Raw genomic sequence first — 25,813 nt, 5'->3', positions numbered from 1 at the left:
GAGTCACTTATCCTTTGCTTTTTTTCCTGATCAGATCATAGTCAATTCTGTATATTACACTCAGAAACTGAAGGGTAATTCTAAATCTGATCATATAAGGAGCAGTTAAAGTCATTTTGAACTATTATTTCCACTGGGCCAACACTAGAAGGTATGGGGAATAAAGCAGATAAAAAAATTTATTTCATATTAAAAGGCCACCATATTAAAGAGGGATAGATTTGTTCTCTATGGTCCAAAGGGGCAGGCAGGAAGAGAGATCTGTAGTCCTTTGGAGGAAAAGCTTTCTAAGGATAAGGTCAGGGCATTACTACAGGTGAAATAGTGAGCCCCTGTCATGAGAAGTAGAGCAAAAAGGATAGAAAGGAAGCTGTGTGTGTGTGTGTGTGTGTGTGTGTGTGTGTGTGGTTTCTATCAATCTTGAGAATTTCCTTTTAATTTGAGTAATTTTCTAAAATAACTGTTTCTTAATTTGTTAACAAACAGTTCCCCCTGGAATTATTTTCAAAAACACTGAATCCTGTGGCACAAAATTACTATACAGGATTTTGAAGAGACTAGGTTTATAATCCAAAGTCATCAGACGTTCATAAACTATTGCTAATCCTCTGATTATTTTGCTGTGGCTGTTAACTCCACTGAGATCTCCTTACAAGGATTTAACTGCAACAGTATCGTTTTTTTAATAGTGCTGACAATTAAAAAACCAGATGAGGAGTTCTGCTGTAGCACAGTGGAAACAAATCCGACTAGGAACCATGAGGTTGTGGGTTCGATCCTTGGCCTTGCTCAATGGGTTAAGGATCTGGCTTTGCTATGAACTGTGGTGTAGGTCGCAGACATGGCTTGTACCTGGCATTGCTGTGGCATGGACCAGCAGCTGTAGCTCCAACTGGACCCCTAGCCTGGGAACCTCTATATGCTGTAAGTGCTGCCTTAAAAAGCAAAAAAAACCAAAAACAAACAAACAAACAAACAAACAAAAAACCCAGATGATTTAAAACTTTGTTTACAGTAAAATAATCTGTAATTTCAATTGGCACATCACGACTTGAAGTAAGAGCTAAGCTTCCTCCAACATATTTACTTAATAGAACACACAGCAATATGTGTACCAGCTACACTTCTTGGGAAATCAGTGCTTTCCTTGTGACCCCCTCCTTTATTTCATAGGTTCCAAATTAGATCTTACCTTGCATTGAAAATCAGATCCTTCATATTTCATACACCCTGAAGCTAATGTGGTTTCTCCCTGGTCATCTTCTTCTATGATGGCAAAGCAATGACCATTAGTTCTAAAAGAAAAAAAGCCAAAAAATCAAAAAACGTAAGTTTACATATGAAAGTACTAATTAAATCTCAGTTGGAATGGGACCAGGTACTGATGGCTTTTAGTTTTGAATTAGATTGCAGTCACATGTCATTAATTAGCAAAAACATATAGGTTTTAAGGCAAATGAAAGTTGTCACATCTGAACCAAAACCTAAGGTCTAATAAAAGTCCCATGTCAGGCAGAAAAGGATTTCTGTTAAACAAGTTCCTCAAATATGAGGTACTACGTAACTTCTCTTTGGTAATCAAAGTCAGGTGATCACAGAAAAATGATTCATAAAATTTTATAAAAAGTAAATAATCTTAATGTTTAAAAAGATACTTAAAAATAACCTTGTCTCAGGAGTTCCCACAATGGCTCAGCAGTAACAAACCCAACTAATATCCATGAGGATGCCGGTTCAATCCCTGGCCTCATTCAGTGGGCTAAGGATCTGGTCTTGCCGTTAGCTATGGCATAGGTCACAGACACAGCCTGGATCCCCTGTTGCAGTGTCTATGGTATAGGCTGGCGGCTACAGCTCCAATTCAACCCCTAGCCTGGAAACTCCATATGCCCGATATGGCCCTAAAAAGACAAAAAAAAAAAAAAATTCTTTTTTCACCCATAATATGTTCAGTATTCCTATACTATACACAATAATAAATAAAAAAACTTCTCTGTGAAACATAAAAATAGGTTTAATGACAAAGAAAATTTTATTTGGGAAGACCAGATTAACTAAGATCCTAAGAAGCATTTTTTAATTTAATATAATAGGAAAAAACTAAGAACTTCTGAATAGATAAATTTTCAAGAAATTTATATAAGTGTATTTGTATTTAATGAAAAATTTCTAATTTTAGTATTAGTATGCCAGAATCCCCTCCACTTTTTTTGCTTTTTAGGCAACACCAGATCAAGATCCTCAGCCCACTGAGGGGGGCCAGGGATTGAACCCACATCCTCATGGATACTAGTTTAGTAAAATATTTCAACCAATTTGACCAATTTAGAATGATATGGTTTTAGGTGAATTTTCAGGTTTTCTTTTTGGTAATCTTTAAGTTTTCTACCATAAGCATCAATAACTTTGATAAAAATAGCAATAAATAAACCCAAAATGTTAGACAAATACCAGATTCCTTTTATCACTTTTAAAGCTATATTACAATGTTACTTTAAGGGGAAAAAAAGAGTTACTTTAAGAAAATAACCATCAATCACTTAAGAGTATAATAAATGTTCCTATATAAAGAATAAGAAGCTTTGGCTCTTTGGAAAAGATCATAAAAAACTAAAGGAAAAAAAAACTTAGTCAATGTAAACAATTCTTAAAATAGCACTAAATGCAATCCTATTCTCACAACTTTAAGAAACACTGCATAAAAAACTTACATGCATGTGTTATTAATAGCATCATCCGGGCAGTGTCCTGAGCAATAGCACTTTAAAAAAGGCAAGGTATCCTCTGGTGCTAAGGTCACTCCACTTTCTGACTTTTTCTGGTCGGAGTCTGATTTCATCCCAGTACCATGGAGCATGCTGTCTAGATTCTGCCCTGTATTCAAATATAAAAATTGTAAATAAAACATTTCCAAAAAGCTAATTCTTTCATTCTAATTTTCAGTGACAAGTTTCTAAGCTTTCTTATCACAGTAATTGTACCTAATGTGTTCTTCTATTTAAAATAAATTTTATTCATATGATTAACATTTATTAACAACTTAAACTGCACAGAAAAACCATCCCAGATATTATGGGATACATGGAAATGACTATGTCACAATTTTTGCACTAGTGAAAGAAAAACAAGAGTGGCACAAGGTAGAATATAGTCATAACTTGTAAGAAAGGTACAAAATGGGAAGCAATTTCAGAGAAGACTGAGATTGTTTCCAATAATTAAAAAAACGGACAAATAATGTGTGTGTTTTTTTTTTTTTTTTAAAGACTCTTTGGTTTAAAACTGTTGCTAGCTTTAAAAAAAAAAAAAGTTCTTTATTTGTACCTCTATGTGCAAGTGAAGTTACAGCATACTGCTCCGGATTTTAATTGCTTAAGTAAGGGAATTGTGAGAGCATGGGGACTAATCACACTATCTAGTGCCTTTTTATCTCAAGGTCATTGGTTCAAATACAGATATGCTGCCAGAAACTGGAGGTTACTGTAGGACAGTAGTTACAATATGGAAAGAGAACTGTGTTCTTGCACTGGAGCCTAGTAGCCTCAAATGACAGATACTGTCATATTTGGTACTTATTATTTCAGGCTGAAAGCAAAATAGAACTAAAACAACGTTTTGGTAATTCCTTCCTCCTTCTGAATCAGCTGAGATCAGCTAGGCTATCCTTGTAGGGTTGATTTCCACGGAATGAAATGTAGAGCCAAACAGGTATAAAATATTAAGAGAATTGGGAATGTATTTCATTATAAATGTTAAATAAGTGGTTCAAGGCACAATGTAAACTTGATTTTAAATTTAGTTATACTGTTAAGGTGAATAATTGAAGAAAGAAAAAAATAACACATACATACTAACAGGAAAAGAATGTGCTGCTAAGTAAATGTTGGTGATTCCATGCCTTAAATTTTAATAATCTTCACTGAATTCTCCAAATTGCTACTAAACTTAAAGAATTCACTTATGTAAATAAGATCAACAACAACAACAACAAAGGTGGGTGGTTAGGAAGGGAAGAAATCCACTGGGCTAGAAATGAAGGGGCATGGATTCTGGTCTATTATGCCACTCCACGTTAAGCTAGCTAGATGATCATGGGCAAGCCATGTCACTTCTCCAAGCCTCATTTACTCAAAAAGATCATAGGACTAAGCACATCTGAGGTCTCCTCATCAGCTTTAAAATCCTATTACAAACTCTACTCAACACTTTGTAGTAACCTATATGTGGAAAGAATCTGAAAAAGAATGCATATATACGTAAATACATATATACGCATACACACACACACACGCGCGCGTGCACATATTAATCACTTTGCTGTAACACTTGAAATCAGTACAATAGGAGTTTTTACATAGTGCTTATCCTATTCCTTCTTCATCATCAAATGTTGTGTATACTGGGCATCCATGATTTCTCTTTTAGCCACACACTGCTGGACCATAAAGAGGCATGTTTGGGCTTGAGAGAAAAGGCCACATACTATCCAGAAGTCCTGGATTAGTAGCTGAGTGTACTGAGTGGATGAAACTCTCGGTTATATATCCTTTTGAGGAAGAACTGAATATTTCATAACAATATGAGCACTTTTAAGTATATGCATGTGAGAAAGTATATGATGTTAGGTAAAAAATGTGATGCCTTGCAACAGATAGTTGTTCTTTTCCTCTTTATCTTGCTTGCAATATATACACACACAAAACTTTTTTGTTTGTTAAGTGTTTACCCTTTCTTGTGTTCAGGGAAGCACAGCCAAACTCTTTAATCTAAAAAACTGTTTGTGTAATCCAACAATATTAGTTCCATTCCCCTTGCATTGCTTACATAAGAGCATACCATAAATTCTGGCCGATAAGTTAAAGTCTAGAGCTGGGGAGGGGAGGTGCCTGATTAAAGATTTTTTTTTTACCAGTTAAAAAGATACATGAGAGACAGCCACCCCTCTTCTTCTTCTTTTTTTCCTCAAGGGCTGCACCCAGGGCATATGAGGTTCCCAGGCTAGGGGTCTAATCAGAGCTACAGCTGCCAGCCCAAGCCACAGCCACAGCCACAGCAATGCCAGTTCTGAGCTGCATCTGCAATCTACAGCACAGATCACGGCAACACCAGATCCTTAACCCACTGAGCGAGGCCAGGGATCAAACTCGTAACCACAAGCTTCCTAGTTGGATTCATTTCCGCTGTGCCACGACAGGAACTCCAGCCACCCCTCTTCTTACAATGAATGCTGTCAACTCTAAAGTTCATACATCTACATGTGATGTTTGGTCCATCAGCAGCTACACTGTGGTTATGAAATAAACTAACTCATAGCTAAATTAACAGGTGGATGACAGCACAGTTGAAACAGAGAAATGTCTTACTGTGCAACATTACATTTTCCTTATTTAAACTATTTTTGAGTTGAGTCTAGGTTACTTATAGCTGAAAACATCTTAATTGATAGAAGAGACAAAATCTGTTCCAGACCTTTTTAGTTCCCCAATGGCTATCTATCTTCCCCGTCTTTCTAGCTAACTAAACTCTGATTTTGTCTAGAGGGACTGTGTGTCCAGTCCTCAGCAATGGACTTAGATTAATCTAAGTCAACTGTGACAATCCTGTCTTCCAGCTTTCTAGTAGCCTTAGCAACTGTCTCAGTCTGCCCAATTTAAAAAACAAAAAAAGATTAAAATCTGCTGGTGGGGGGAGAGGGGTTGGTTTCTAGAGACACTTTTGCTTTTCTGAGAGTAGGTTCAGTTGAAGCTAATAGTGACCTCTTCTCCATTTTTCCTTTTTCCAGTGCAGAAAACAGCAGCTATTTTGTAAACATGAGGGAAAAGCCAAGAAAATTAGAGATGTCAACCTTGGCACTACCCAACTACCGAATGAACACCAGCAAATATCTAAAATCTATGTCAAAAGATAAATCTCTATTTTTTAAGTCACTGTTCATTGGATAATCAGTTGCTTTAAGTAAAAATCAATTTCTAAAATTTATGACCAAGTGAAAAACAAGGACTAAATATCTATCAGTTATTCTTCTTTCCAACTTGAATAATTTTATTTCAATATAAAGCATTTAAACCTATATAGTAACAATGGATTTTCAAAAAACTCTTGTTTGCTAGAATAAGTATTATTATTTCAATTTTGTTTTAAAGAAGGAAACAAAGATACAGAGAAATGTACTTTCCCAAGACACAATTCAAGATAAAGGAGGAACTAAAGTCAAAAGTTATTTGCACCAAAACCACTCTGGCAATCCTTAGTAATCTGTAAGAAATAACCTTTTTTTTTTTAAGTTTTTTTTTTTTCTTTTTTTTTTTTCCTAAACCTGTGGCATATGGAAGTTTCTGGGCCAGAGACTGAAACTATGCCACAGCTGCAACAATGCTGGATCCTTAACCCACTGTGCCATAGCAGGAACTCCAAGTTTTTTAAGAGTAAATATTTTTATCTTATCATTTGAAGGCAACTGTCAAACTAATCTTTGAAAGGAAATATAACAAATTTTGCTCTTTAACAGAAATATAATTCTTACTATGATTTTTTCACTTGTGCCTGGTAACTACCAATTTATTTCAGCTAACAAATGTTTATTATATAACAACTTGAATCAGGATGAAGAATGAAAATTTTGTATTGTATTACCTCAGTGTGGTCCATATAGATTAAAAATTTTTTTTATTTTATTATTACTATTTTTTGGTCTTTTTTGTCTTTTAGGGCTGCACCTGTGGCACAGGGAGGTTCCCAGGCCAGGGATCAAATCGGATCCTTAACCCATGAGTGAGGCCAGGGATTAAACCTGCGTCTTCATGGATACTAGTCGGGTTTGCTAACCGCTGAGCCATGACGGGAACTCCCAGATTTTAAAAAAATTTTAATAGCAAACAATGACTACCTGGGAGTGAGGTGGCAAATACAAATATTACTATTAATTTAACTCATCTTTAAAATTATGACAGCTTTGGTTGATGATGATCAACAAGACGTAGCAAGAAATGTTAAGAAAAATTTTTTATTAAATAATATGCCATTTCACACACAAAAAAGTAGCTTTTGCAAGAAGATTCTACATTTCAAGCATGGAACAATTAAAGAAAGGAACAAACCTAAGACAAAATATGAAGAACACCACAGCTCATGGCAACACCAGATCCTTAACCCAATGAGTGAGGCCAGGGATCAAACCCACATCCTTATGAATCCTAGCTTGGTTCGTTACCACCAAGCCACGATGGGAAATACTCATATTTCTTGTTAATACACATTAACCATCACTGAACAAAACATTACGAAGAACAATGTAGTCATAAACTTAAGAGAATGAAAATGTTCTAAAATCCTTTTGCCAAACTAGTACAATCTCAGAGGTCCTACTGTGGCTCAGCAGGTTAAGAAGCTGACTAGTATCCATGAGAATGTGAGTTCAATCCCTGGCCTCGCTCACTGGGTTAAGGATCTGCCACTGCTGCAAGCTGCAGCATGTAGGTCGGCAGTTACAGATCCAATTCAGCCCCTAGCCTGGGAACTTCCATATGCTGCAGGTGCAGCCCTTAAAAAAAAAAATTTTTTTTTAAATAGTAGTATCTCAGTTTAAATAGTATCTTCAGTTTAAAATACTGTTCTAATTAACCTAGAGATTATCATATTAAGTGAAATAAGTCAGAGAAAGACAAATATATGATATCACTTATATCTTAAATCTTAAAAATGATAATCTTTTTATCATCTTATAATCTTAAAAAATGATAAAAAATTAACTTATTTATAAAACAGAAATAGATCACAAACATAGAAAATAAACTTATGGTTACCAAAGTGGATAGTGGAGGGGGGAATAAATTAGGAGTTTAGAATAATTTAGGATTAAATACAGGAGTGTGTATATGTTAGGGATTAATATATATACACTGCTATATATAAAAGAGGTAAAACACAGGGAACTATACTCAATACCTTGTAATAACTTATAATGAAAAAGAATCTGAAAAAGAATATATATATATATTCTTATATAACCAGATGACTTTGCTATACACCTAAACTAACACAACACTATAAATAACTATACTTCAATTAAAAATAAAAAAATTATTGTCCTAAATCAACCATACAGGGAAAAGGTCATGTGCAAACATGCAGCTGAATTGATCCTAAGAGTCACCACAATAACTTTCTGTTTGGGAGTTCTAAGCTGTGAATGAACAATAACAAAATTACAATATTGGTCATAAATAAAACTTTCAGTACTCTGGAGAAATTTTAATAATCAGCACACAGAGATTCCCATTTATGTTTCTTTTTTAAAATGATTTTAATTTTGTCCATTATAGCTGGTTTACAATGTTCTGTCAATTTTCTACTGTATAGCAAAGTGACCCAGCCACACACATATACCCGTTCTTTTTCCCACATTATTCTCCACCATGTTCCATCAGAAGTGATTAGATATAGTTTCTGTGCTTTGCAGCAGGATCTCATCGCTTACCCACTCCAAATGCAATAGTTTGCATCTATTAACCCCAGACTCCCAGTCCATCCAACTCCCTCCCCATTTATGTTTCTAAACTTTTTTATGACAAAATTTTTTAAATTACTGACATTTATTCCTTATTGTATTTTAAAAGAGGAGTTTTAATTAAAACTAAGTCTCGAGTATCTATTACTCTGTCTTAGGCACTAGGTCAAGTACTTTAATACTTTATCTCGTTTAATCCTCATAAGATCTAATTTTGTATATCATATGCTATGTTACAGATAACCCAATAGTTTCAGAAAGGCGGAGATTTTACATAGACTTGAAAATGTTTCTATCATAGTGAAGTGTAAAAATTATTTGGCATGTGTTTGTCCTCTGCCTCTATATTTAAAAGCTATGCTGGCATACTGAGCCTAAAAGAGGACATGAGTTGTAAGAGCAACTGAAGAATAAGTATTTGTATATATACAGAAACAAATCACTAAAAAAGATAACACTACTTAAATGAACACTGATTTACCTTGAACATGAGAAACGATGAATAAATAGGCTCCCAATAATCTGATGTAAATATATAGCTGAGTCATTGTTCAATTTTAACGTTTCCTGTACACTGTCACCTTTAATATTTAATAAGTGGTCTTGTTATGTCACTAATTTAAAAGATTTTTATTCAATGAGATTTTCTTGTAAAAGGTCTCAATCACTTGACAATGACTCCAACTTCCACTGCTTTCTCCTGACTCCTGAAAGATAAAAATGTTTTAAAAGTAATGAATATAAATGAATTCTACAAAGTTTTCAAAATATTAAAAGAGGAAAAACAAATGTCCAAATATACCTTTAAACAATGAAATACATTCTTAAAGATTAAAGCTATCTTTAAAAAAAAAAAGGCTGTAATTCAAAAACTTAAATAGTTCAGTAATAGGTTGTCACCACTCTTGTCCTTGGATTAACCATGTGCAAAACAAGGTAAGTACACCAACAATCTCAAGAGTCTTTTCTGACTGCTCTAAAGTGGCTAAATTATTTTATTGCTACTAAGAAAATTTCTAAATACATTAAGAATAAAGCAGGAAGAGGTGAATTTAAAATACTAAGTTTTTCACTCATAATCATTCAAATCCTACTAGATGTGATAATAACACCTTGAATCTTTCTAATTAATAACTTACTTGGAGTTCCCGTCATGGCTTAGTGGCCGGGGAACTCGACTAGCATCCACGAGGGCACGGGTTTGATCCCTTGCCTCGCTCAGTGGGTTAAGATCTGGAGTTGCCATGAGCTGTGGTGTAGGTTGCAGACGAGGCTCAGATCATTGGCGTTGCTGTGGCCGTGGCATAGGCTGGCAGCTGCAGCTCCAATTCAACCCCTAGCCTGGGAACCTCCATGTGCCACTGGTGTGGGCCTAAAAGACAAAAAGACCAAAATAAATAAATAAATAAATAGCAATAGTAACAATAATTTACTCTATAGATAGAAGAGAAAGCCCACCTAGAAAAACATATTTAAATATGCACTAAATACACCATTACAGCAAAAACAACAGAAACCTATCTCCCCCCACCCACCTTTTTTGGGCCATACCCGTAGCATGCATAAGTTCCCAGGCCAGGGATCAAATCCACACCACAGAAGCAACTCTAGACACCAGATTCTAAACCTGCTGAGCCCCAAGAGAACTCCAGAAATATATCTTAAAACAAAATTACTTCCCTAAAATACTATAAATCTGATTTCATTAGGATAAAATTGAACTTTTAATATGGATGACATGAAATATAACCTCTCCAGTTAAGGTCTGGCAATTATAAAATAGTTAAATAAGTAATAGAAAAGGCCAGTTTGTCTAAAAATGAACATGATTCTGTTCTCCCCCCCATCCTACTGGTTCAGATAATTTGATTTTGCTGACTTCAGCACGAACTATTCCTGAATGAAAAAGATTTTTTTATTTATAAAACAATTATCCTGGCAGGATTTCTACCATAAATAATCTGAGCTTCTATTTTATTCATTTAAGAATTTTCTACTTCAATTAGCTTTCCAAAGGCACTTGCAATATAGAGGAAATAAGGTTTACAGAGAAGTCAATTATATTGTGCATTTTATATACAGCTTAGTTCTAAAATCTCTGCAATTTCTCACTATAAAATTAGTATAAAATTAAATTGCTCTGCATCTACATAAACCTGAGATAGGACGTCCCATTGTGACTCAGCAGAAACGAATCTGACTAGCATCCATGAGGAGATAGGTTCGATCCCTGGCCTTGCTCAGTGGGTTAAGGATCCGTTGCTATAAGCTGCGGTGTAGGCTGCAGATGCGGCTCAGATCTTTGTAGCTGTGGCTGTGTCGTAGGCCAGAGGCTACAGTTCTGATTCAACCCCTAGCCTGTGAACCTCCACATGCCGTGGGTGCAGTCCTATAAAGACCAAAAAAAAAAAAGAAAAAAGAAACAGCATTAAGATTGAAGAGATTGTTCTAGGCATAAAGAACAGACTATACAAAGATCTTGAGGCAGAGAAGAGCAAAGAACAATGTTTCTGAAATGCTAAGAATGTTTGGAAGGGGTAATGTCATGGAATATGAGGCTGAAGACATAAGAGAGTCAAGGACCAAGCCGGACAAGATCATATGAAGGATGTGAGATTTAAACATAAGTGGGATGGGAAGGCAATTATTTGATTTCTATGTAATGAACTGGAGGAGACAAATGCAGAAAGAAAAAGACCACTAAGAAAGATATTTTACCAATTTAGGAGAAAGACAACAGTGGTTAACATTAGGGTGGCGATGGTACAGTGGATGGATTCAAGATAAACTTCAGGGATTCAACAGGCCTTCATAATGAACTAGATGTGGTGGTAAGGGAGTGAGGGGTCAAAGGCTGTCCCTACAGTCTGGCATGAGCAATTACTGAAATGAGGACAAATGAATTTTGAAAGGAGAAGAGACCAAGGGTTCAATTTTATTTTTTATTTTTATTTTTTCCTTTTTAGGGCCACACCCACGGCACATAGAAGTTCCTAAGCTAGGGGTTTGCAGCTGCCAGCCTTCTGCAACTTGCCAGAGCAAGCTGATACCTGAGCCACATCTGCAACCTACACCACAGCTCACGGCAATGACAGATCCTTAACCCATTGAGTGGGGCCACGGACAGAACCCACATCCTCAAACCCGATACTAGTCAGGTTTGTAATCCGCTAAGCCACAACAGGAACTCCCAAGGGTTCAATTTTAGACATTTGAAATTACTCAAAAGGAATGTCTAATGGCTTTTGGTTCTGAAACATTTGGGACCAAAGATATAAATCTGTTATATCAACAGTATAGAGATATTTAAAGCTATGGTTCTGTAATGAAACGCCCTTCTAAGAATGAAAAGAGAAGAGGTCCCCGGAACACCAATGTTCATTTAAAAATTGTATTGATAAAAACATTAACATCACAAATATTTATTTGGCATTCACTGACAAAATAAGTTCACAGTTCAGGTTCTATTATGTAAAATATTAATGTAGTGTGCATTACCACAGCTGGAATATGAACTATAGGCAAGTGGTATTTTTTCAGAGTTAAAAAAATCCCCACCACAATGTACCAAAAGATCACCATGGTGACAATATGTCCACAGATGTTCTGAAACTATTTTCAAAAGGTAGAGCCCAATTTCTTCATTCCCACTGGACTTAATGACTCACTTCTGACAAAATAAAATAAGATGGAAACCACAGTCTGTCTTCAGAGACCAAATCATAAAAGGCATTTCAGATTCCTCCTAGATCACTCTTGAAACATTCACTCTAAGAGAAGCTAGCTGCCATGTCATAACGACACTCAAGCAGTTTTATAGAGACCCATGTAGCAAAGAACCAAAGCCTCCTGCCAGTCATGTGAGTGAGCCACCTTACACATGGATCCACCAGCGCCAGGGAAGCTTTTAGGTAACTGTAGCTTTCACAGACAGCTTAACCACAATTTATGAGACCCTAAACTACAACCATCCAGCTAAGCCCCTGGTGGATTCCTGATGGTCAGAAAATGTACGAAATGATAAATGTTGAATGTTTGAAGCTGCTAAGTTTTGGGATAATTTATTGGGCAGCAGCAGATAACACTGATTGCTATAATACAATCATGATGATAAATTTGCTGAAATAAAAAAAACCTAATCACTGTAAATTATTACACAGTCAACCAAAAGACAGAAGTCTGGAAAGCATAGTCAAGTCAGAGTGTTACAATAAAAGTATAAGATAGTCACAATGCCCAAAGAACTAACTGGATAAGATAACTAATATCCTTCTTCCAAAGGAGTAACCAAAAGTATGTTCTGTGTTTTTAAATTATCTCAACAAGTAAGGCTCATGTTTTGGCGGGGTGGGGGGGGATGACTGTCCCTAGCTTTATACCGTACACTGTTCATACACTGCTACTTTTGCCCCTTTAAACTATGGATTCCAGGAGTTGCCACTGTGGCGCAGTGGTTAATGAATCCAACTGGGAACCATGAGGTTGCAGGTTCAATCCCTGGCCTTGCTCAGTGGGTTAAGGATCCAGTGTTGCCGTGAGCTGTTGTGTAGGTCACAGATGTGGCTCAGATCCCGTATGGCTGTGGCTCTGGCATAGGCCGGTGGCTGCGGCTCTGATCTGACCCTTAGCCTGGGAACCTCCATGTGCTGCGGGAGCCACCCTAGAAAAGGCAAAAAGACAAAACAAAAAACAAAATATGGATTCCATAAAGATGACATCAGTTTTGTGTTCTAAGTAAAGCACTTTTCATATAATACTCTGGCAAATTTAAGAAAGTAAATTCTGATGTCAGTCTATTGGTTTCAAAAATAAGCTCCAGTATTTATTTGCTACATAATTTGGGGGACTTTATTCAAGTTATCTAGGTCTTGATTTCTTTAGGAACAACATGGGGACAGTAACAAATGAGTTAGTGACTTTCATCTCAGTACTAAACAATCAATAAATAACAGATGTTAGTTGTTATTGTTATAACTGTTGTTATTAATAATATTGATGACTTTCCCTTTATTTGTCCCAGCATATTAACTGTTTCTATAATTATGATACAGAAAAAATAATAACCTTATTTGGCAACCACTCCGGAAACTGAGTATTTTATAATTCTAACATTTGAAAATAAAGTTATTTTTAAATTCCTAGAATAATTCATTGGAATTTTTATATTAAAATTTAAAATATCTCTTCTTGCAATGTTTAGGATATAAGGAAATGCAGACATTCGAAATACTGCATGATTAAAATTTTTAAATGATGCTCATGTTTAAAAGCTATTATTAAATAATCCAGAAAGCCTCTAGATAGATTTACTTTTCCATTGTCATATATAAGCAGATTTGGTAGTTTCTTCTTCAGGAAGATAACACTATGACAAAATTACTCAATAAAATGTATGTAAATAATTTATTTTTAAATAAAAAAAAATTAAAGCTTTACAAACAGTGAGAAAGCTAAACCAACAGTTCTAATCAGGATTAAAAAAATAAAATAAAACAGGAAAAGGCTGAAGTCAGCTGAAAAAACAGACTAAAGTCATTCTTTCCTCTTCCTGTTAAGACCCCCACCCTTAATTTTTACTCTCTAGTAGTGAAGTTTGGGAATTTTCAACAAGCTGGCTAACTGCCAATTCCATAAAGTAGTAAGGAGAAAACCCCCCTTCTAGGGGTCCAGGCGCCTGGTCTGACAAGCTTTCTGAGAAGGACTAGACTCACTGCAGACTTTCTGGCTCCACAGCCATTGTTTGCACAGCGGCTTTGCTCCGGATCCAGAGCTTGGATTAGCATAAGAATATTGTCTTTTTCCTTAACAAGCAACTCATCCATCCCTTCCCCACTTCTAACCTCAACTCCCAACAATCCCTAAGCTAATATACACACATACAAATGTGTGTAGCAACACTACTCAAGTTATTTTTATATCATTGTAAAAGACAATCTCACCCAAAGCTAAACATAAACCCTTAAGAAAATAACACGCTTAAATAAATAGTTATGCGAAGCTATCTGTGATAATACACAGGAATCTCACCAAAAAGCCTGCCTTGGAGTCCATGCTGTGAAAACTTGTGAGGGGTGAGACATTCATAATAAGGTCTTTAGGAAAGTCTGAAAAAGAAGCAAAGATAACCATCTAGCTAAATTCTGACCTACAGTAGGGACAAAGAAGCTCCATTTTATAAGACATTTCCGTCACTTATCACCCTGAAATTACCTTCTGACTAGACCAACCCTTTCCCCAATGCTCGAATTATTTATTCAAAGCAAATTTAACACATTTAACCTTTGTTTTGCTCAATTGCCTCCTCTTATTCAAAACCTTTCACTTTTCTTCTGTGCCAAGAAACTGTTTTCCCCAGCACAAATGAAATTCTTCCAGAAAAAGAGGCAAGAAACACTAGTATGGCATTATTATAATTGATGCACATAGGTTTTGTAGCCCTCACTAGGGGCCTCAATATTAGATGCACAATAAATACTCCTTGGTTTATGAACTATTTTAAAAAATAGTAGATAGGAGTTCCCGTCGTGGCGCAGTGGTTAACGAACCTGACTAGGAACCATGAGGTTGCGGGTTCGGTCCCTGCCCTTGCTCAGTGGGTTAACGATCCGGTGTTGCCGTGAGCTGTGGTGTAGGTTGCAGACGCGGCTCGGATCCCACGTTGCTGTGGCTCTGGCGTAGGCCGGTGGCTACAGCTCTGATTCGACCCCTAGCCTGGGAACCTCCATATGCCCCGGGAGCGGCCCAAGAAAATGGCAAAGAGACAAAAAAAAAAAAAAAAAAAAAGTGGATAATCTATTTTCAAAACACCATTTACGGAGTTCCTGTTGTGGCTCAGTGGGTTACAAACCCAACTAACAGCCACAAGGATGTAGGTTTGATACCCGGCCTCGCTCAGTGGATTGTGATATAGGTTGCAGATGAGGCTCAGATCCCATGTTGCTATGGCAGTGGCATAGACTGGCAGCTGCAGCTCCAATTCAACCCCCTAGCCTGGGAACTTCCATATGCCGCAGGTGCAGCCCTAAAAAAACAAAATAAAAACAAAAACAAAATAAAAAATAAAACAATACAATGTAGTTTGTTAGTACTACAAACTAACCTCGTTTCTCCAAAACTTTTTGTTACAGATTAAACCAAAAAAAGTCACAAATAATTAGAACTAGATTATGCTATAAACCCATTTTTGGCATATTAGTGCTCAGAAGAGAGTCATATGCCAGTAGTTAACAAAGGAAATCTGGGTGTTATTCTTCTGTCTCTCCCCTGGAAAAGGCACAAATGACCAAAAAACAGGTAAAGTGGAGAAATGCCTGGGAGAGAAGAAAATTTGGTCATCCCTATAAGTAAGTATAATATACCCCATAATTATATTACGGGGAATGGTAAACAATACTCTTTGTGTTTCTGCATAATATTTTTATAGAGATGAAATCAGTATAATGTGGTAGTAAATAGTTCAGAGTCCAGCATAAGACAAAGCTAGGTCTTTTGTGTGATTAAATGAGAGAAACATAAACTATTTGATGACAACTTTACCTTAGCATATCACCATCTTTATAATTGCAAGTTACTTTTACATGCATTATACCATATGTATATAACCCTAATAGTAAATAAATTTATTCCTGCTTTTACAGGGAAAAAGATTCAGGAAGCTAAAGTGATTTACTGAATTCTATATAATAGCTAGTAACTTGAAGGACAAACTAAAAACCAGGTCTTATACCCTCAGGTGCAATGTTTTATTCAGTAAGTACATCCAAAGGGAAATACATGGTTTTCTTGTTTTTGTTTTTTTGTCTTTTTAGGGCCACATCTGTGGCATATGGAGGTTTCCAGGCTAGGGGTCAAATTGGAGCTGTAGCTGCTGGCCTACGCCACAGCCATAGCAACTTGGGATCCAAGCCATGTCTGCAAACTACACCACAACTCACAGCAGCTCCAGATCCTTAACCCACTGAGCAAGGCCAGGGATTGAAGCTGCATGCTCATGGATACTAGTTGAGTTCATTAACCACTGAGTCATGACGGGAACTCCAGAAGTTATTTTTTAAATTATTTTCTTATTGTGCCACATAAGATTTTATCTTTACAACTCTGCAAGGAAAAAGTGAAGCTCAGCAGCTAAAAAAAAAACTTGCTCAAGTTCACACAATCAGTAAGTACCAAGTCTGCTGTTGACAAAGCCCAAATTCCGTTCATTATTGCACAGTCAGGAGCTAGTAGGTAACTAGAAAAAACAAACAAACAAAAAAAAAGAGAAGCTACTATGCACCCCTTATTACACTACTGCTTTTCAGCAGAAACAAAATAACATCCCCCCCTTTCCCCCAAACCTAACTACTCTACTTTGTGACCTTGAGCTGGGGTTCAACGAAAAAAAGTCTTTTACCAGTTGGCTCCCTGATAGGTTCTGCCAAAAGGAGAACTAGAAAAGGCTGGAGGAGGGAAGAAGGGACTTTCATCTTCCTGATTTTGTTGTTCCTGTCAGTTACCTGAACAACACTCTTAGCTTCGGCAGCAGCAGTGGACTCCACTTTCCAACTTCACCCATACTCCCAGAACCAGTCTCACGGCCCCCTTTCAGACCGAGTGGTGCCTATAATTTAGGATCTGAGTGTCAGCTCCTCACGATCCCAGAGCAGGTCCTCAGGTGCCTGCAGTAAGTTGATGGGGCTCAGAGCTCCCTCTACAGAGGGAAGGGTCACAGCTCCACGGGGTACTCTTTCTCTAACCTTCTAGGTTTTGAAACCTCAACCTCTTAGGGGTGGGGTGGTATTTGTTTTCCATAATTACTATTTAAATTCAGTGTTCCTTTAGCTTTTTCTTTTCTTTTCTTTCTTTCTTTTTTTTTTAGGGCCCCACCTGCAGCAGATGGAAGTTCCCAGGCTAGGGGTCAAACCAGAGGTACACCACAGCCACAGCAACATGAGATCCAAGTCGCATCTGCTACCTACACTGCGGATGATAGGAATCTTTAACCCACTGAGCAGGGCCAGGGATCAAACCTGCATCCTCATGGATACTAGTCGGGTCCATTACCTCTGAGCCACAATGGGAAAGTCCTCCTTTAGCTTTTTCAACCCTCTTACACCCATGCAGTCAATTCCCTATACCAAATTCTCTCTTAAAATAACCAGTGTTGGTTGTGGCTTTCCTGACTGGTCCCTGATTGATACGAATACTTTCAGAAGAAAAAAAAAAATCTTGGAAAGTAAATGAATGACTACATCCATACATACCATGCATAAATTTTTATACATATTCACTTCACCAAAGAAGAACCAACAATATATGTGTAACATTTTGTAAGGGCTTATAAAGTTATGTTGTAATGCAGATATTCAAAGAGTATTCTAAGATATTCTAACTTTAGGAATAAATTCTTTTAGACTCAGTACATTTCACTTTTCTTACCACAGATAATTTTATCAAAGTTAAAAATTTGTTGAAGACTAGTTGGTCTTTCTATTCTAACCTATGTGACACCCAAGTCAAACTGCTTAAAAAAGTACTAAAATTTAGCTATCAAAAGAGATTTCGGAGTTCCTGTCATGGCTCAGTGGTTAACGAATCCAACTAGGAACCATGAGGTTGCGGGTTTGATCCCTGGCCTCGCTCAGTGGGTTAAGGATCCGGCGTTGCCATGAACTGTGGTGTAGGTCGCAGACCAGGCTCAGATCCTGAGTTGCTGTAGCTGTGGTGTAGGCCAGCAGTTACAGCTCCAATTAGACCCCTAGTCTGGGAACCTCCTTATGCCACAGGTACAACCCTAGAAAAGGCACAAAGACAGAAAAAAAAAAAAGAAAGAAAGAAAAAAAAAGATTTCTCTTTTCCTTAAGCAATACTGCATTTAATCAAAAACTTTGGAGTTAACTCAGTAAATTAGTTCAAATGCTAAATCAATTTTTAAAGGGAATATATCTAACGTCTAGAACTTCGGGGGTGGAAGGAATAAAAGCAGAATTTCAAAAATAACAAAAACAAACCCCTATTTCACTCAGGAAACCAAATCAAAATGTATCTCTATTTCGAAGAACATCCTTTCAAAAAGGGTTACAAATTTTTTGCAAGTATGTACCTCCCTAAGAAGATCTGGAAATAACTGCACGACTTTTTGGTTGGAACAATGATGGCGGTATGACAGGACAGTGACCAAGGAGCAAAATGGAAAACACAATGCAACGTGCAGGACAATCGTCAAAATAAAGAACTGACTTAACCAAATGCCAACAGGGCTCTCCTGTTCTCAACTAGAATGAATTCTCGGATTCCATTACTACCTGAAGGCTCCTCTGAGGTTCCAGATGTTTAAGAAGCAATAGTATCAGGCCTCTCAGAGGGAAAAATTGCTTAGTCCAACTAATGGCTGAGTGCACTTTCTTCTCATTTGACCACTTTACAAAAGGAATCATATTCTTGCTGTTAACCACAGTGCTTATATAATGCAAAAGTAATTTTAAAATCAACCATTTTTCTCCACTTGTTCTATTCGCAATTTTAAAAAATTCAGTGTACATGATTTCCCTGAAGCTCCAGTAGAGGCTCTGTCCCACATCAAGCCAACCAGCATATTCTAGTTTCTATGCCACAATGAAAAGTTCAGGGGTGAGCTGTTCTAAAACAGTCTAAAGACTTAAGCTGGTCCTGCAGAGACAAAGTCACTCTCTCAGACTGAATATGAATAAGAAAACAGCAGCCCAAGAAGCAGCTGGCAACTATGTTGGGATCAGAAGGGGAACCAGAAGCAGAGGAAGGAGCCAGATTCTCAGAGCTACCAATGAACTGCTCCAAGAACCTCACCTGAAACCATTGCTTAGGGACTTTTCAGTTAACAGCCAATAAGTTTTCTTTACTGTTTAGGTTAAAGAGAGTCAGTTTTTCTGTTATAACCAAAAATATTCTAGCTGACAAGAAGATTAAAAGAAAAAGTACACTTGAGTATTCTAAGTTAGATCAGCATAAAATTAGTACTTTTGAGTAAAGTCAAACATCTTAGAAAAGATACTTGATAACACACATGCAAAAATAGCTCAAATAGTATAAAAATTTACTTAATAATATAATCAGCAGCTATATACTTTATTACTCCTGGTCTTTCTCCTCTTACTCCTCATCAAATATGTTAGACCATCAGTCTCTCACACCACAGCTTACAGCCTCTCCTAGATTCCCAGGCCTGAAATCTTAGTCATTCTTGAAACTCCCTCCTTCCTTCTCATACTCCATATCCTGTGAGTCAGCAAATCCTGTTGGTTTTACTTTCAAAATATACCCAGAACCTATGTACTTTTCACTACATCCACTGTTATTATCTCTCTGGTTCAAGCCACTAACACCTTTTGCCTGGATTATTGAAATAGCCTCCTAGAACTGGATTCTCTGCCTCTACCTTTATCCACGTACAAATATTTTCTTCACCTCCGAGGCATATGGACGTTCCCAGGCTAGGGGTCGAATTGGAACTGTAGCCACCAGCCTACACCACAGCCACAGCAACGTGGGATCCAAGCCGCATATGCGACCTACACCATAGTTCACGGCAACATTGGTTCCTTAACCCACTGACCAAGGCCAGGAATCAAACCCATGTCCTCACAGATACTAGTTGGATTCCACTGAGCCACGATGGGAACGCTTAGAAATATTTTCTTAACACAGCTGCCAAAATGACGATAAAAAGCATATTATCATATCACTCCCCTTTTCAAAACCCTCCAGGTTCCCCCATTCACTGAGAGTAAAAGCTGAAGTCTATAATGGCCGGCAAGACTCCAACCCATTTACTTTATCAGCATGGGCCTCCTGGTTCCTCAAACACGTCAGGGATGGGCCTGTTGCAGGACAGGCCCCTCTGCCTATAGCATGGACAGACCCTTCTGCCTATAGCATTTCTCCCCAAAGTACCTGTATGACTTGCTACCTGACCTCTTCCAAGTGCTTATTCAATATTCCTTATTTATTCACGGTATTCCCACTCATCCTATTAAAAATGTAATTCCATCCACATCCCTAGCACACTCCTATCCTCCATCCCTGGTATTCTTTTTCTCTTTAGCACTTGTCACTCTGTAATTTAGCATACAGTCTACCATTTGCTTTGTTTATTTCCTGCCACCTGCTCCAGAGTATACACTCCATAAGGGCAGAGATGCAAGTCTACTTTTTCACTCTGTATTTCTAGCAACTATAACAGTGTTTGGCACATAGCTGGTACTAAATAAATATTTGCTGAAGAATGACTGAATGTAGCAGAAGGAATTAAAACATGCCAATTCCTTTTACTTTCATGTACCAATGAGACTTTCCCATAAGGACTTTGCTGTAGATAAACTATTCCATTTCCTTATCTCGACACAACTGAAGTGATACAAAAACCATACTACTTCCTTTTACTTACTTTGAGCCGACTTGTATCAAGATCCAGTAAAAAAAAAAAAAAAATTTCCACTGTTTTCACTGCATATACTCAAGTTTGAGATATAAATTAAAAAGTCTTAAGAAAGACTTGTATAAGTAAACATCACTTCCCAAGTTCTAAAATACTGCCTAAAGCAAACAATGGCTTGTTTGCTTTATACTCTGACAGTACCACATAGTTATAGCAAGTTAAGTAATTGTGGAAATAACCATAGACAAAAAGAAAATACAGTTCTTTCTTTGGTACAAACAATGTGGTCTGACAACGGGAACTTTAAAGCACTATCTAAACTCAACTGCAATCTTTCAGTAAGTAGACACAAGGTTCAAAGGTAATATTTATATGTAAATTATAAGTCACCAAAGGCCCTGAATACAACTAGAGGGTGTTAAAGTCAGATTGCTAACAATTTTTTCCTGACAAGCAAGAACCAGAAACTAAACCTTGCAAACCTATAGGTCTAAGAAAGAACACTCAGAATTACAAATTCAGGCTTATTAAGGTGAAATCCTTGGCAATCCAGGAAGTTTTCCCCCTTGTGGATGAAATATCTCCATTTTATTTTCTTTAATATGTGTCAGAACATCTCTTAGATTAAAATGTGCTGGTGGTTTAGTGTGTTTTCATGAAGTTCTGTGGGATGGGACAGACTGTACATTAACTTGTCCTTTAGTACCTTTCTTTCAGCTCTGAGATACTTAAATACCTTTTCAACATGTATTTTTCTTAAAAAAAAGAACCATAAGTAACACAGTCTTAGAGTTAGGAGACCTATGTTTCAGTTGCATATTCAGCCTAATTGGCTAGCTGATCCTGGACAACTCATTTCCCTTTCTGGGCCTCAGTTTCCTCATATGTAAAATAAATAATGCCATGAAGACTCTTCTGCCTCTCACATCCTATGAGTCTGCGAACTACACTCACTGAATACAGCGCCTCAAAGACTTCACCTAGGAATTATCTAGATGCTGGATAAAGCAGGGCAAATACCACTGAAGCTCTACCCTTTCCCTCTGAGCAAACCACTATTCTGAATGTGGTATTTAACATACATGTCTTTAAATGCTTTATATTACATGTGATGATATATCCCAAGCAATATACAGCATTGCTTTGCATACTATTAATTGCTACAGATGTATAAAAATTGCATCATCCTATATTTTTATAATTTGCTTATTTTTCACTTAATACCATCCATGATTTCCATTGGATACATATGGTTCCTTTTAATTCAATAAATTAAATAATTTTTCATTGTTATACAGTGTTCAATTTTATAAATATTTTATAGCTGTATTTATCCATTCTCATGTTGATGGACATTTTAGGTTGTTTCCATGTTTTGGTATTATAAGCAATGCTCCAATAAATAAACTTGAATAGATGCTTTTGCTATTGTTTGGGTAAATAATTCTGAAGTATAGATTTCCAGAAGTGGGATTCTAGGTCTAATGGTAGTTTTTTGGTAGATATTTTGGTAATCCCCTCTGGGATTGCACCATTCTGCTTCCAAATGTACAAGTTCTACCCTTTCCCTCTGAGCAAACCACTATTCTGAATGTGGTATCTGGATGTAAGGAATTTTTAAATACTGCTGAAGGATACAGAATAAACTTTAACATGTAGAAAAATAAACCACATTATGAATAGAGAAAACCTCAAGATCATATAAATCAATTTTTCCAAAATTATTTATAAATTTAATGATATTCTTTATCACATTATAGTTCACTACTATTCTTTGTCTAAGAGTTTTCATCATAGATAGGATTGAATTTCATCAAGCACGTTTTCTCCATCTGTTGATGTGATCACAGTTGTTTCCCTTCTTCAATGTGTTAAAGGGTAAATTAATTAGTAATAATCCATATGAAAAGCTCTCTTAAGGATTAAGCCATCTGTGGGACGTTTAAAATATGTCCACAAATTTTTTCCTGTTCTTCTTTTTAAGAGGTGGAACCTAATTACTTTGAGAGTGGGCCAGACTGACTCTCTCCTAACAAACAAATATAATGAAAGTGACAAAGTGACAAAGTCTTCTGAGACTAAGGCTTGAAAGGCAATACAGCTTTCTCCTTGGATCATTTAATCTGAGGAAAGCCAGCTGTCATGGCTTGAGGACATTTAAGGAATCTCAAGAGGTGAGGAAGAGAGGCATCCTGCCAATTGCCATGAGAATGCGCCATCTTGGAAACGGATGCTCCCCCGGTCAGGCTTTCAGATGAACTTAGCCCCTGCCAGCGTAACTACAATCTCACACACCCTGAACCAAAACCACCCAGCAAACTGCTCCTGAATTCTTGTAAGTTATTTTAAGATGAACTATTATGTAGCAATAAAAATTAACACACTATCCTTGGATTTCTGGGATAAATTCAGTTTTGTCATTATTAAATAATAAATGTTCTGTCTGGTCTCTGTGCCTGGTTCCTGGGTAATAGGAGTATCTTTATTATTCACAAGCTTCATGGATCATATCTGAGTTTATTTTAATGGATAACTCAGGATGGGGGCTGGTCACCAAAATGGCCAGTGATGCGATTAGAGGGTTGGGGGCTTTGAGCCAGCCCAACACCCAGGGAGTATAGATAGAGCTGAAAAATGAGCTCAATCATACGGCCGAATTATTCAATCATGCCTACATAATGAAACTCCAATAAAAACTGCACACCATTGATCAGATAAGCTTCCTGGCTGCTGAACACATCAAAGTGATGCCAGGATGACACACCCAATTCTATAAATTTTTTCTCATATTATCTATGTCTGGTTTTGGAACCAAGGTCATACTACCCATATACAATTAGCCAAAGAACATTCCTGTTTTGCTATTCCCTAAAAGAATCTGTGCAAATTTGGACATATCTACCACCTGAATAGTTTGAGAGAACTCACCCTTAAAATCATCTGAGCCATAGCTTATCTGTTAGTGTACGTGAGAAGGCAGATCTTGCACTATGAATTAAACTTCTCCAATAATTACAGAAATATTTAGGTTTTCTATTTAGCCTAAATCAATTTTATTACTTTTTTTTTTTTTCCCGCTTTTTAGGGCCACACCTGTGGCATATGGAAGTTCCCAGGCTAGGGGTCAAATTGGAGCTACAGCTGCCAGTCACAGCAACAGCCAGAGTAACGTGGGATACTTAACCCACTGAGCGAGGCCAGGGATAGAACATACATCCTCATGGATATTGGTCAGATTCGTTTCTGCTGAGCCATGACAGGAACTCCCAAGTTACATTTTTTTAAACTGTCATTTAATTTAAATTGTAAAATGTATAAGCATAGTTATCCAAGGTATTCTCTTATTTAAAAATCTCTTCTATATCTGAAGTTATGTCTTCTTTTCCACTTCTAATACTACTTGTGCTTTCTGGATCTTTCTTAATTAGTCATTCAAATGGTTTACCTATTCTATCAGCCTTTTCAAGAAACCAACTTTTGCTATATTTATAGTCTTTTTTTTTTTTTTTTTTGGTCTTTTTAGGGCCCCACTTGTGGCATACGGAGGTTCCCAGGCTAGGGGTCAAATTGGAGCTGTAGCCAATGGCCTACACCACAGCCATAGCAAGATGGGATCTGAGCCACATCTACGACCTACACCACAGCTGAAAGCAACACTAGATCCTTTTAACCCGCTGAGCAAGGCCAGGGATCAAACCTCTGTCCTCATGGATACTAGTCAGATTTGTTTCCACTGAGCCATGACAGAAACTCCTATATTTATACTCTTCATCATGTTTTTTAAAAAAACTTTTTTCCATTAATTTCAAACCCCAATTCTATCACTTATTAGCTAGAAGTGTAGATAAGTTTCTCTTTGTCCTCAGTTTTCTCATTTGTAAAGTGGGAATAATAACAGTACCTACCTCTCAGGGTTGTTGTAAAGATTAAATGAGATAATCCTTGTAAAGCACATGGAACAGTGCTTGACACATATAACAAGTGCTCTACAAGAGTTAGCTTTTATCTTTATCATCTATTTTACTTCATCTGAATTTATTCTACTGTTCTTTTCCTAATATAAATTAGGTGTTTAACTTATTAATATTTTTAACCCTATCATACAAGTGTGTAAGGCTTCAATGTGTCACGAAAGTTTAGTTCTAAGTGTTTTCCAATTTGCATTATCATTTTATTTTTGACCTGTGGGATTTATAGAAGTAGGTGTTCATATATACTGTTAGTTCCTCAGTTTCAACTTAAGTGTATTTGCTGACAAAAAATATGGCTGATATGATCATCTGAAATGTATAAGAACTTGCTGTACAGCCTAGTAAATGACCACTTTTAATAAAATGCTAACTTCTAAAACCAAACCTAACTTCCAAACCCAAATGACCTTGTCATGCTCCTGGCATGAAAAAATCTATAAACATTCTCATTTCATAGGATGGAATTAGCAAGACATAAGAACTATTACGGGCTCTGCCAGACTTTTTAACATCATCTTCCCAGTCCTCATACACTTACAATGCTTCAATTATAATGAAATCATTGAAATCTCTATCTTTACTCCCACCCTTTGCCCATTCCTTGTGTTCTTCCCTTTGTTTTTTCACCAGGTTAAATGCAATTCATTCTTCAGACTTTATCTATGAATAATCTCTGTAAGCAATTCCTGGCCCTTATACATCAGGCTGAGTGAGATGGCTCATCTTTGTACTTCTAGTGTACCCAGAAAATGCAGCATAGTTGCTTTGCAGCTCTCGACTAACATTCGTTCATAAACTATTTATTCATTACTTGCTATGTACTTCACACTCATTACACAGCAGTAAATAAAGCAGACATGATTTCTCCTTTTATAGCACTTAGTAAGTCAGGTGATTTTTTTTTTTTTTTTTAAATGACCGCACCCATGGCATATGGAAGTTCTT

General features: G+C 36.8%; 1 protein-coding gene across 5 annotated transcripts in view; it reads right to left on the bottom strand.

The window, feature by feature from the left end:
* BMPR1A (bone morphogenetic protein receptor type 1A) overlaps nt 1-25,813 on the bottom strand; it is a 148,521-nt gene that overhangs the window by 27,976 nt on the left and 94,732 nt on the right. For 3 of the 5 annotated variants that reach the window (XM_021072031.1, XM_021072032.1, XM_021072033.1), the window contains 3 exons: nt 8,988-9,213; nt 2,712-2,874; nt 1,193-1,295 (listed from right to left, as the gene is read on the bottom strand). In XM_021072031.1, coding sequence (XP_020927690.1) covers nt 1,193-1,295; nt 2,712-2,874; nt 8,988-9,054 — 333 coding nt within the window. In that variant the 5' untranslated portion in view covers nt 9,055-9,213. Of the gene's footprint in view, nt 1-1,192; nt 1,296-2,711; nt 2,875-8,987; nt 9,214-14,533; nt 14,551-25,813 lie in introns of those variants that run through there. The other 2 variants (XM_005671180.3, NM_001204767.1) reach the window with 2 other exon arrangements.

Source organism: Sus scrofa, chromosome 14, assembly GCF_000003025.6.
Source record: "Sus scrofa isolate TJ Tabasco breed Duroc chromosome 14, Sscrofa11.1, whole genome shotgun sequence".
Taxonomy (NCBI): Eukaryota; Metazoa; Chordata; class Mammalia; order Artiodactyla; family Suidae; genus Sus; species Sus scrofa.
Note: the sequence above shows the minus strand (reverse complement) of the source record. Positions and strands in the feature narration are given on the sequence as shown.